Genomic DNA, 12,312 nt, shown 5'->3' with positions numbered 1-12,312 from the left:
GACCCGGCAAGAAGGATCTGTTGGCCTCCCTCCAGAATACTGTGTGCATGGCAGCTTGGCTTCATCTGCCCCCTCTTCCCACCTCCCGTTTGAGTAACTGGGAGAACAGATAGGTTTTTAAAATATTTTTTTCTGCTGTTCTTCTCTTTGACATTGTTCATTTGGATGGTGATGTTTTTATGCCTGGGGTTTTATTCAAACTAATGTAACTCGCACTAATACTAATACTAATACTAATACTAATACTAATACTAATTATTATTATGGTCATATTATCTGATAAATGTTTAACAAATTTAAAAAATATATCTAAAAATAATTAATTCCCACCCATTTGGGGAGCTCTTCCAAGACCATCAAGAAATCCCAGGGCTGAGAAAACTGGTTCTATAGTGTGCTGTGGTAGATGTCAAACTTTGATAGGAGAGATCTGGATTCCAGTCTCTGGTCAGCCTTGAAAAGGAATATCCACAAGGCTATAATGCAGGACAGAAGAACGGCAGATTATAAATCAAGTAAATACAAATATATACATGAAGTTTGTTGCCAGGGTCACAATGGGCTAGCCCCCTTTGATGCGACCCACAGCGAATGGAGAAGTTCTAAAGCTAGCGACCAAACTGGCGGGTTTTGTAACATACCAAGCCAGCCATGAACTTCCAAGATATTCCAAGGGAAATATCTGCTTTCAAACAGCTTCTGGCAGAGCTGAAGCTCTGTTCCAAATCAGTGTCTGCTCTGGAGAGGAGGCGGAGGAATGTCGGAGAAGGCAGGCTGTGAAAGGCATTTTTTTTTAAAGGGGACAATGTCAAAGTTGAAAAGCCTAAAATTAGCCCAGGCAGCTGCACTGGAGGGCACAGGTGCCTCCGGACAGCCCACTTCCTCCTCTCCCATCTCAGCAAGGAAAGAGGGAAGTAACAGGGGCTTCCCCCTGCCCTGTCGCCATGTTCATTTCACCCAACAGAAGGAAATGTTCAGGGGATTCGCTCACTTTCAGTCTAAATCAGCACATTATAGTTTACACATGGACAGAGAACCATGGGAAAGGGCAGCAGAGAGACCACTGAAACAGGATAATGGAGCCACAGTGTGATCCTCTCTACAAGTATGCCAGTTTAAGCCATTGATTAGACTGAAGTTACTCTACACAGGTTTCCACCGTGAGTGATTGTGATGGCCATGAGATGAAAGAACCTTACATGCCCCCTTTCTCACAGGCACACTCCCTGCATTCAACACTGAGTCCCATATTTTTGTCACCAAATGGTTCAGCAAATCCATATTTTCATCTTCGCATCTACCCAAAACTCTCTCTCTAACCTTGGAGACACTGCTGTTGCTTTGCCTTAGTGCAGAGATTCCCAGTCAGGGGTTCACCCAGGAGTCTACAGGAGCTGCAGAGGGGGTCCACAGTCTTTTCCCTCCTGCCTTAATGGACTCAGCCACAAGCTAGGGAACTGGCAACTTCCATAGCTCCTCTTCCTCCCCTGCTGTGCCTGAGTGCATTCTCTTCTGGTTTCTGTGCCTAGGAGGAGGCGAAGCCTGCACACCTTCTCCCCACCTTAAACTGTCTCCCCCCGCCAGTCCTCCTTACAACACAGGAGCTGATGTCCCTTCCAGGGGTGCGTGGCAGGGAGGCGTGGCCAGCTGGCATCACTTCCAGGGCTCCTTGAAGCCTGAAAAATTATTTTAGGGGCTCCAGCCTGGTCAAAAGGTTGCCTCAGCTGTCTGCACAGAAACCCTGCAAGGCTGGGAGGAGAGGGTACAAACCCGGTTGTGGGGGGAAGCAGCAGCCATGTCACATTTCGACAACCCTTGTTTGGAGACAACACCCTGAGCGGATCACCTTTCTTGATTTCCTCCTCCACTGCCACCATGTTTTACTGTCAGCTGGCACTGCTTAATGACTGGGCAGCAATCCCTTCCCCAGAACCCACACCCGGTGTGTGTGTGTGTGTGTTCCCCCACCCCTTCTCCCTCTCCCTCTCCCTCTCTCTCTCTCTCTGGCACTTGTTACTATTTACTGAGCAAGCACTACCTGTTACGAAAGGTCCTTCAGGAGTGACTCAGATGGGAGGGACAATCCTGCCCGCCTTGGTCATGCAAAACTTTAGCAGCCAGAGCAGTGTGCAGATGGGACAGATTACGACACAGCCTCACAGCCTCATGGGGGACGCTGCACCACACGTCTGCTGAAGCGATACAAAAGGGAGCCGAGGAGAGCTTCAGTTCTAGGGCAGAGGAAGGAATCTGACCCTGAATCAGATGTCTCTGCTTGGCCTCTGGGGCCCAGAACATCTGACGTAGAATATCCAATGCATTTGCTCAAGCTCTTCTGTCTCAGATAGAATAGTGTCCTAAACTCTCTGAGCACCAGCACTGAGATTCACAGGGCAGAAATGGCCTTCTACTTGGGGATTCTCTGGGCTAGAAAATACCTGGAGATTTTGAAGGTGGAGTTTGTGGAAGGGAGATTTGGGGAGAGGACAGAATTCTGTGTGATGTCATGTCACACCAAAGTGGCCACTTTCTCCAGGTGAACTAATCTCTGTCGCTGAGAGATGAGGTATAGTCCCAAGAGATCTCCAGCTACCACCTGGAGGGTACAAACAGAAAGTAAGCACCGACAAAGATGGCTGGACAAATATAACAAATAAATCTTCTTTAATATAAAGTGATGAAAATTCAAGGAGCTAGCTAAAACAGCTCATTTTCAGCCAGTTTCCTCAGTAGCTCTCCTTAAATAAAAACATAGAAAATCTGTTTTATGGGGCATTTATTAACAAAATAACAATACAAATGTATAGCAGTCATATGTATTCATGAGTCCTAGTTCCATTGAATTTTCATCACTTTGCAATAAAGAAGACTTATTTGTTATATGTCCAGCTGTCTTTGTTGGTCCTTTCTTTCAGTGTGTTGGCTCTGGTGGCTGACAGGTCTTCATTTTTTACCACCTGGAAGAGGCCAACTTTAGGTTTGTGTCCTTTTTTGAATCTGCAGGGCATGAGATTATGGCACTGCAGTCTGGACTGTAGAGAATGAAGTTCACCAAAACAACCTTTGCCCTGTTCGCTCTGACTCTATAATTCTCATTATCTTCACAACGGCCCTAAGAAGATTGACAGCAGACTCCAAGACGCTGAGTGACATTCATGCCTCTCAGGGTTGAGTCCTGCATTTTCTGTGTCACTAGAAGAAGCCCTGGGGTGGAGTGCGGGGAAATGAGTAGGCCCCAAGCAAATGCATGCTAGGCCTAAGGATCCTATGTCCAAATCCAAGCTGGAAGTTTAAACAGAGTTCTGTTTTGTGTGTGTGTGTGTGTGTGTGTGTGTGTGTGTGCCAACCCTTTTAAACGTTTGCTCTCAAATTTTGAAACTTGGTCTCAGTTCATACAGAACCACGACAACTCAACTCAATGTGATTAGTACAATAGCGAACATGGGTCACCATTGGCCCAGGATCAACAGGCAGTTCTCCTTCCCCTGAGCTCCAAGTCCAGCTCTATCCTGGACCTGGTGGGAGCATAAATGGACAGAAGCAACAGTATGCAATGTCACCTGGTTGTAGCCACAAGTGGTATCATGATGCTCTGAGTTGCGAGATGTCCCGAGAAGAAAGTGCACTTGAATCTATATAGAACGCCTTTCCTGGTCTGCTGACTAGCTACAGCCAATGTATCTAGCGCTCAAAAACTGATTCTGGATTGCAACTAATTGACTGGAGAATTTCACCATCCACAACAACAAACACTGCTCATGAATTCCTTCGCAACCAGGTACCTCTCAGCTTCCAACTTAAACCCCGACCTTGAAATCCCCAGGAATTATAGCTCATATCCAGCCTCAGAGATCAGCTCCCCTGGAGGAAAGGGCTGCTTTGGAGGGGGGACTCCATAGCATTATACTCCACTGAAGTCCCTCCCAGCCTCAAATCCTGCCCGTTCCTAGCTCCACCCCCAATGGCTCCATGTATTTCCTACCTGCCAACGGTACCTGAGCAAGAGATGCTTAACCAATCAAACAAGAAGAACACAAACAACAAATCTCTGAAAGGAGAAGCGGAGGCCCAACCCTTGGCTGGAAACTGGATGTGTTTCAAACAGAAATGAACATGGCAGAGACATCCGCTCTATTTGGTTGCTGCCTCAACCCTGTGGATGCTTTGCCACGAGTGGGATGGCACCAATTTCCTCCAGTGACAGAAGACATCTTTTAACAAAGAATGTGTGGTACAGCCTAAAATCCACCCTCGCCCACACACACTCGTGTTATCTCTTCTGCACACCCTTTTAACCATTAGCCATCACCCAGAGGTTTGTGTTGCAAATCCAGATGCACATGATGCAAGCCGGTTTGGAACAGGGAGTAGAGCATCGGAGTTAGATGAAAGAAACCAAGTTTCATTGGTGGGTCTTATGCAGATCACAGCCTAACCCTGCAGTTGCAAAGATCAAAAGAAACAACTCCAGTGGATACCACTCTGCACTCTTGCACAAAGGGTGAAATGCAAATAAGCAAGGAATTTTTGCCTTAACTTGTGTCTGCCTGTAACTTGTGACTTAACTTACTGATGTAAAGTAATCCAGAACAATATTCTGCAAGTATTTGGTGCAAATTCTCCCCCCCCCCTTCCTGGTGCAAATTTGCTGTCTTTATGACAATGCAGGATAATTTTTCAGGGAGCCAATTTGTGGCTAGGACAAAAGATTGATGATTTTTCTGGACCCACCCAACCCTACAATACAATTATTTCCTTATGATATGATGAAGCCCAGAAAAGGCTACAGGACGGATCCAGTCAACAATACACATAAAGCAAGCTTCTTCCTCTCCCATCCATAGATTCTCATTCCTGAGTGGAAGCTCAGCTGGCAGAAGCTCAGCTGGTGATCTCATCTGATTTCAGGGCTTCACCTCCAGGGGGAGCCTGGTGGTCTTCCAAAATTACAACAGGTATACAGACAAGGTAAGTTCCCCTGGAGAAAAGAGTGAAGTCGAGGGCATTGCCTCTCACTGGTGTCCTTTCTCAGGCTCCACTCCAAAATCTCCAGCAAAATCTCCCTAAGGCTCAGGGCGGTTCACACGGAACGAAAACAAGAACAATACATCAAATGGGTATTTACCGAAGGAGTGGGAGTTAATTCATTGTTAATATATTTTCAAAATTTGCCAAGCATTTATTGGGTGATATGATCATATATGGTCATGTTGACCCCCCACACACCCCAAAATGACCAAGTATGGGCCTGAAAAGTGTGCAAAGGGGAGGGACCCAGGGTGGGTGTGTACAAAGCGATGCTTCTCAACCATATTCTGTATGATCGTGCCACTTCTGGGGTTTCTCGAAGCCTGAAGAATGTTTCAGGGCTTTCTCAACAGTAAAAAAGTTGAGAAAGGCTGCAATAGGGAGTGAGGAAGTGCCGTGGAAGGGCTCCTGTGAAGTCCAGCCTGGTCTCAGAGAGAGCAGGTGTGCCTTCCCTAGGAAGCTCCACTGCGGAGAGAGGTTTTCCGCCCAGTTTATCCAATGGACACTGTTTGTTTTTCTTTCCGTTGACAATGTCTACAGCATACAAGGGGAAAGCAATTAGCAGAGGTCAAGAATGTTGACACAAAACTGGTTTCGAGCAACCAGGAAAACCTGGTCTCAATTATGACTGGGGAGGAGGGAAAGAGAGCCTATTAGCAACTGTTGCCGAATTAAAAACATCAACACCGTCCACAACAACACTCAGTCCTCCCGTTGTCACCCCAATTTTATAAAGATCTAGAAAATGACGGCAAGAAAAAATGACGGCAACCTCCAAAAAGGAGAACCTGTCACTGAAAACCAAAGGGTATTTTCCTAATCGCTAACCCATTCAGAAGGGAAAAACCTCTGGGGAAGTTTTTCTTGGGGGGCGGGGGGCGGGTGGGGCAGGGCCACTGCCTTTTTATTTAGTAGTTGAGCTGGTTGATAAGTTGCTACAGTCTACTGGTGGAAGAGACTTCTAGATATGCTATATGTCTAAAATCACAAAATCATGAAGCTGGATGGGATATGATGGTGGGCCAGTTTGGTCCTCAGAGACTCACGGTCTGGCAGAGATCCTACAGCCCACCAGACACATTTGGCCCACCTGCTCCCACTCAGAAATGGTCTTGCTAATTGGGACATCACAGAAGCTTTAGGGGGGCAGCTGTCCCTTTTCCCACTGGAAGAGGCCCCCGGGAGGCAGCCGTGTGCTTCAGGGATGGTCTGCTCCGTCCTTTAGGAGTGACTGTCTGCACTTGTTCATGGGCACGTGCCAGATTCATATGCAACATTTTCATCCTAACTTTCTCCCCAGTGGGAACCCAAAGTAGCTTCCGTTGTTCTTTACTCCATTTTATCCACAGAACACCCCTGTGAGGTTGGTTAGCAGGGCTGCCAGCTCTGGGCTCGGAAATACCTTGGGATTTTTGGGAGTGGAGCCTAGGGAGGGACTTCAGCATGGTACAGTGCCCTAGAGCAGGGGTAGTCAACCTGTGGTCCTCCAGATGTTCACTGACTACAATTCCAATGAGCCCCTGCCAGCAAACGCTGGCAGGGGCTCATGGGAATTGTAGTCCATGGACATCTGGAGGACCACAGGTTGAATACCCCTGCCCTAGTGTCTACCCTCCAAAAGAAGCAATTTTCTTCAGGGGAACCAATCCGGGTCACCTGGATATCAGTTGTTGCAGCAAGAGGTCTCCAGGTGCCACCGGGAGGTTGGCAGTTCTGGGCTAAGAGTCCTTCTGGCTCAAGCCCACCCAGCAAGATTCCATCGCATGGTTGGAACCTGGATAGCCTTCAGCCTTGACCAGAACTCTAATCAAATCACCCCAGGGCTCTCTTGCCGCTTCCCGGTAGCTCCACAGTCCAGTGCGAGATCAGAGATGAGCCCATCTCCCACTGCACTTGCCACAGTAAAAGGCATTCTCACTGTTCACAACAGGCCCACAATGTTCTCAGCAGCATAGCTAACCATTGCATTATACATACATGCCATGCAGTACCTTGTAAATAAAATACAAACACGGCCAACTATTCTCCTTATCAAAACTGGATTTTAAGACAGATTGTGAGTCACTTTGCACTTTATTGCGCGCATTCTCTTCTGAAATTCAATCCAGTCTGACGTTGAAGCGCTCCCACAACCAGGGAGCGCATTGAGTCATTTAGAAAGTGTATTCCTGATTCTTTGTAACAGTAAAATAGCGCTCAACAATTAGTTCTTGGAAATAAATCCATCAGCACAAAAACAGGATCAAAACCGCTCTGACACTCAGTCACAGGGGTTCACCTTCCTTCTCACAAAATACATGAAAAGTATGGAAGAAAATGTTTGGCACATTCTATTCCCCCCTTCCTGGCCTTCTTTTTATCTTCAAATGCCCAAAGAGTGAAGGGCAATATGCAAGGGATGGGTTAGAGTCAGGGAGGTGGATGCTTCATGAGAGGCATTCACTTCTTGTCTTGGACTCCTCCGAGATCTGTGGTGGCTTCCGCAGCTCGGCTGTTTTAAAAGTAGAGCTGGGGAACTGCGGTGCATGTTCAAGCACTACTTAATGGTGCATTGAACATGGGGCACTATGAGCACATTTGCCCTAAGGTGGTGGTGGAGAGTGCTGTTCAGAAGAGATCTGACACTGCCCATCTCTGCATAGCAGCCCTGGCGTTCCTTGGTGGTCTCCCACCCAAATACTAATCAGGACTGACCCTGCTTAGCTTTTGAGATATGATACGATCAGGCTCACCTGGGCCATCCATGTCAGGCCAAAGTTACTGTTAAGAGACTGCCTCCCCCAGGATAGAAACAGTTACAGTGGCAGAGCAAGCCCTCTTCTCCATGCATGAGTTGTCTTCAGGGAACAAACACGCAGATGTAGGAGAAGTGATAAACCACATCACGTAATGAATGGCGTGCTGAAATTCAGGCCCTTCCATTGTCATTCCTTGCGTCTTTCTGCTTGGTTTAGCCTTGCCTTGCGGAGGCATACGGAGAGGCAGCTTTTAACTTATTTATTACATTTAAAACCTAATTGAGATTAATGAACTAATGTTTATGTTAGGATACTATATGATACTGAATGTTTTAATCTTGTCGTTACCCACCTACTAGAGAAGGGAGGGCTATAAAAATTAATTTATTATTATTTATTATTATGTTTGCAGGGGATGCTGGGCTTTTGCTCCCCAATGTTGCATGTTTTTCCCTCCCTTCTTATGAAAGATCTTAACAAAAATATAATTTCATTAATTGTTAAGTGAAGTCAGAATTACATTATTTCTGGCCAAGGGGAGGTGAGGGGGATACGTCAGCCACTGTTTTGCTATCAAATTGTGCCCAGAAGCAAGTCTTGTCAGCCTTGCATTAGTATACATTACCTTCTATAATGGATTGAGTTCTCTAGATATTTATACTTCCTTTTTTCCCCAATGGGAACCCCAAAGCAGCTTACAATATTTCATTTAATTCTCATTTAATTTCATTTAATTACTCCATGAGTAATATTAGGTGGGAGTGACAGGCCACCTTCCATGGCAGAGTGAAGCCTGCCTAACCTCTGTCCTGGCCCCACCTGGTGGAACGAGATCCCAGAACAGATCAGGGTTCTAACAGAACTGAAACAGTTCTGCAGCACCTGCAAAAGGGAGCTCCTCCACCAGGCACTGGATTGAGGTCCCCTCATGTATTCTCTAGAACAGCCCTTTTCATCCTTTTGATGGTGGAGGAGGCCCTGAAATTAATTTTCAAGCTTCAAGGACCCCCAGAAGTGATGTCAGCTGGCCACACCTTCCTGTCACGCCCCCAGGAAGTGATATGTCAATGGAAGTAACATCACCACCTGTAGCCTTTGCCCTCCCTTCACTTTTACTACTACTACTACTACTACTACAGCAGCTCTGCCTCATGTTGACTCGAAATAATGGCAGGAGCTAAGAAGACAGTCCAGGCCCCCCGTACCACAACAAAACCAACTTTCCCCACTTTAATTTTTACTCCCACTGCCTAACTACTGAGCCCTCTGGGTGGAGTCAGCTCATCCATGAAGGTAGGAGGGGAAAGGCCACGGACCCCCTCTGGAGCTCCCAGAGCTCCAGGAGTCCACAGACCCCTGGTTGGGAATCCCTGCTCTAGAACATACTCAAATAACTCTGTCCCAGAAAACTGGGAAGATGCAGGGAAGATGCAGTTTTGCCAAGAACTTTGTTCACAAAATAGGAAATAGAAATCCAGACTACTGCAAGGAATTCAGAAAATTTCAGGCCCCTACAAGGAAGTGGATTCCGGCTACTGCAGCAAACACAAAAATACTGCTTTCCCCCCTCTTTTTAGGCCCTAAAACTACGAAGACAGTATGGCATAGTGGTTAGAATCCTCTCTGTCCCATGGAACTCACTGATTGATCTTGAGTCAGATACATACTTCCAGCCTAACCTATCTCACAGGGATGTTGTGAGGATAAAAACACAGGAGCAGATAATGAGGTAAGCCACTTTATTTATTTATTATATTTATATACCGCCCTCCCTGAAGGCTCAGGATCCCTAATGGGGAAACAAGCAGGGTGTAAATAAGTAAGTAAATAACAAGGGCAGCTAATTGCTCTTTGACTCCCCCTCACATACTATTATTTAGCCAGTACAAAATATTTGCAGTGCAAAATATTCTTAATGACCATCATCCTGATGGGAGAAGTTAACCTTTTGAACAGCACTAATTGAAGGAACTTCTCCATTTATCAAAGTCTATAGGTTTCAAAAGCTGCAAAACAAGATAGAGCTGGTGGACTTAGCCCTTTGCAAATCAAATCCTTCCTTGGCCAACATTTAATCTTTGCACTTGAAACCTTCCTGCCAAGGCGTAGAAGGAAATCTGTTGGACTGTACGAATTGGGGGGGGCAACCATTCATAGGGAATGTGCTTCCTCTGCAGTAGTCGGGCAACAGAAGGAAAGGGAGTGGGTGCCACGGGGGGGGGCTCCCCCCTTCTGGCCCAGTAAAAGGTAAAGGTATCCCCTGTGCAAGCACCGGGTCATGTCTGACCCTTGGGGTGATGCCCTCTAGCGTTTTCATGGCAGACTCAATACGGGGTGGTTTGCCAGTGCCTTCCCCAGTCATTACTGTTTACCCCTCAGCAAGCTGGGTACCCGTGGATGGAAGGCTGAATCAACCTTGAGCCGGCTGCTGGGACTGAACTCCAGCCTCATGGGCAGAGCTTCAGACTGCATGTCTGCTGCCTTACCACTCTACACCACAATAGATCCCATCAAATTAAGAAAATCAGCATTCATGGGCCACACCATACTCCCTGGTGCGCTTCTAACAGTGCAATGCTATGTAGAGTTGTACCCCAGCTAAGTTCAGTGGATTCAGGAAGGTGCAACTGTGCTTACAAATGCACAGGTGGTGAAAGAAGGGAGAAAGAGAGAAAGAAAGATCCAATCTGAAAAAGGTGATGTTAATTGGGAATTTAAGTACTGCATGGTCAAAGACGATTTAAAACAAGTCAAACAAACTTCCTGAAGGCCAATCAGTTTTTCCCCCCTCTGTTCCTTTGATATGGGTGGAGTCAGGATTGTAATCCATATTGGTGACTAGAGCAGCGCATAAACAAGATCACACCCTCCTATCCCTGATTTCAGCCAGCCGTGATACCATGGATTCACCTCCCACCCCATTCCACCCATAAACCTGTGTTGGAAGGGTGGGATATACTGACCCCTTTCCCAAAGGAGCTATAAAAGGATATTGGGGAGTTGAAGGACTGGGCATTAGCTCCAGGGACACAAGATCTCACTCAAAAGCTGCTGTTGTTACTGCCCTTCCCCCCCTCCCCATTTTCTCCTGCCTCACAGGTGGCTACATTTCCCCAGGAAAGCTTGGGTATCCTTGACAAGTTAAAGATAAGCCAAGATTCAACACGTGCTGTTTTTCACCCCAGAGAGATTTATGGAGGGAAAGCTTTCTCTGTTGAACTCCTGCCGGCTCTGCAGCTCTTTCTAAGGGAGGAACAATTTGTCTCCGTGGCCCAATGTTATTATTTTTATTTCTTTAAAAATATCTCTAAGCCCATCTTCCTGGTTGGCAAACTGGGTTTCTTTCCCCAACCACCGCTGTGCGTATCAGGAAGGCGAGGCCCTTCCTAGTTCTGCGGAATTGGGTGTCCCGTCCTACATACTACATGTTTACTAAGTGCACACATCTCCTTGTTTGCTTTAGGCATCCCTTCTGACATTGGCTGGCCTGGCTCGTCAACAGCGGGGAAACCTTGTCCCTCGGGGGGGGGGGGGACAACAACACCCCTGAGCGAAACCGGCGTGCGGCGTAGGTCCCCCTCGGGTGGAGAAAAGCAGTCTGTACATGGTCAGAGACACGCTCGTTGATTCCCCGCCAAGGTCGTGTCCGATGCTTGGCCGGGGCCCCCCTCAGCCAGAGAAATCTCTCCGGAGGGCAGACTCCGCTCCGCAGCCCCCGATCTGGGCGAGGGAGCAGGAGAAACCGCATTTCAGAGATTCCCTGCAGGGTCTTCCTTCCTCGGCGGCTGCGGGACGGCGCGCCCACCCGCACCTCCCCGGCCAGCCCCACAAGCGGCTGCCGCTGAAACCAAGACAAATTGCGAAAATCGCCCAGCCGGCCGGAATCCGCCCGCCCGCCCAGAAACCGGCGAGGGGGAGAGCGGGATGCCGGGGAGTCCAAACAGGTTCTGCCGCTCCGCCGCCGCCGCCGCCGCCGCCGCACAGGTTCAAAGGCGTCGCTCCCCAGCGCGAAACTGCGGCACGATTTCCCTCCCCGCGGCGGACCAAACGCGAGGCGGGAGGAGCAGGCGCGCAGGGACCCCGGTTTCAAGGGGGCAGCTTTCCCACGTCGCCTCTGCCTCTTCGGGAGTAAGCAGCCGCGTTTGAGGGCTTGTTTGGGACTAAACACGCTCTACTCGGGCCGGGGGGGGGGAGAGGGGGAGACTTTCCGCCTTACCTGCTTGGGAAGCCGCAGTCTGCAAACTCCACAGGAAAAAAACCAGCCAAGGCAAGCCCGTTCGGAGCGGGATCCGCTGCATCGTCGCAGGGTCTTCTCGGGAGGAGGGCGGGCGGCGACTTTGCAGGCTATGACATCCTACGTCGGGATGGAGAGGGGTGGGGGGCGAGAGCAGGGAGCCACCTGACCCCCCTCCTGCTCCGAAAGAGGCGGCCCGATCTCTCCCCTGGCCCCGGTCGCTGCCGCTTTGGCTCCGCCGCTCAGCCCAGTGTGGCAAGTTTCTCCCCTAGAGCCAAGAACACCAGCCGAGGCGCTTTGATCAGTTTCACT

At 48.4% G+C, this 12,312-nt stretch overlaps 1 protein-coding gene across 1 annotated transcript in view; it reads right to left on the bottom strand.

The window, feature by feature from the left end:
- Window positions 1–12,312, bottom strand: part of ERBB3 (erb-b2 receptor tyrosine kinase 3) — a 105,046-nt gene extending 92,734 nt beyond the window's left edge. The window contains exon 1 of the mRNA XM_077328842.1: window positions 11,983–12,312. Within this exon, the coding sequence (XP_077184957.1) occupies window positions 11,983–12,064 (82 nt within the window). The 5' untranslated portion in view covers window positions 12,065–12,312. The remainder of the gene's footprint in view (window positions 1–11,982) is intronic.

Source organism: Paroedura picta, chromosome 3, assembly GCF_049243985.1.
Source record: "Paroedura picta isolate Pp20150507F chromosome 3, Ppicta_v3.0, whole genome shotgun sequence".
In the NCBI taxonomy this organism is placed as follows: Eukaryota; Metazoa; Chordata; class Lepidosauria; order Squamata; family Gekkonidae; genus Paroedura; species Paroedura picta.
Note: the sequence above shows the minus strand (reverse complement) of the source record. Positions and strands in the feature narration are given on the sequence as shown.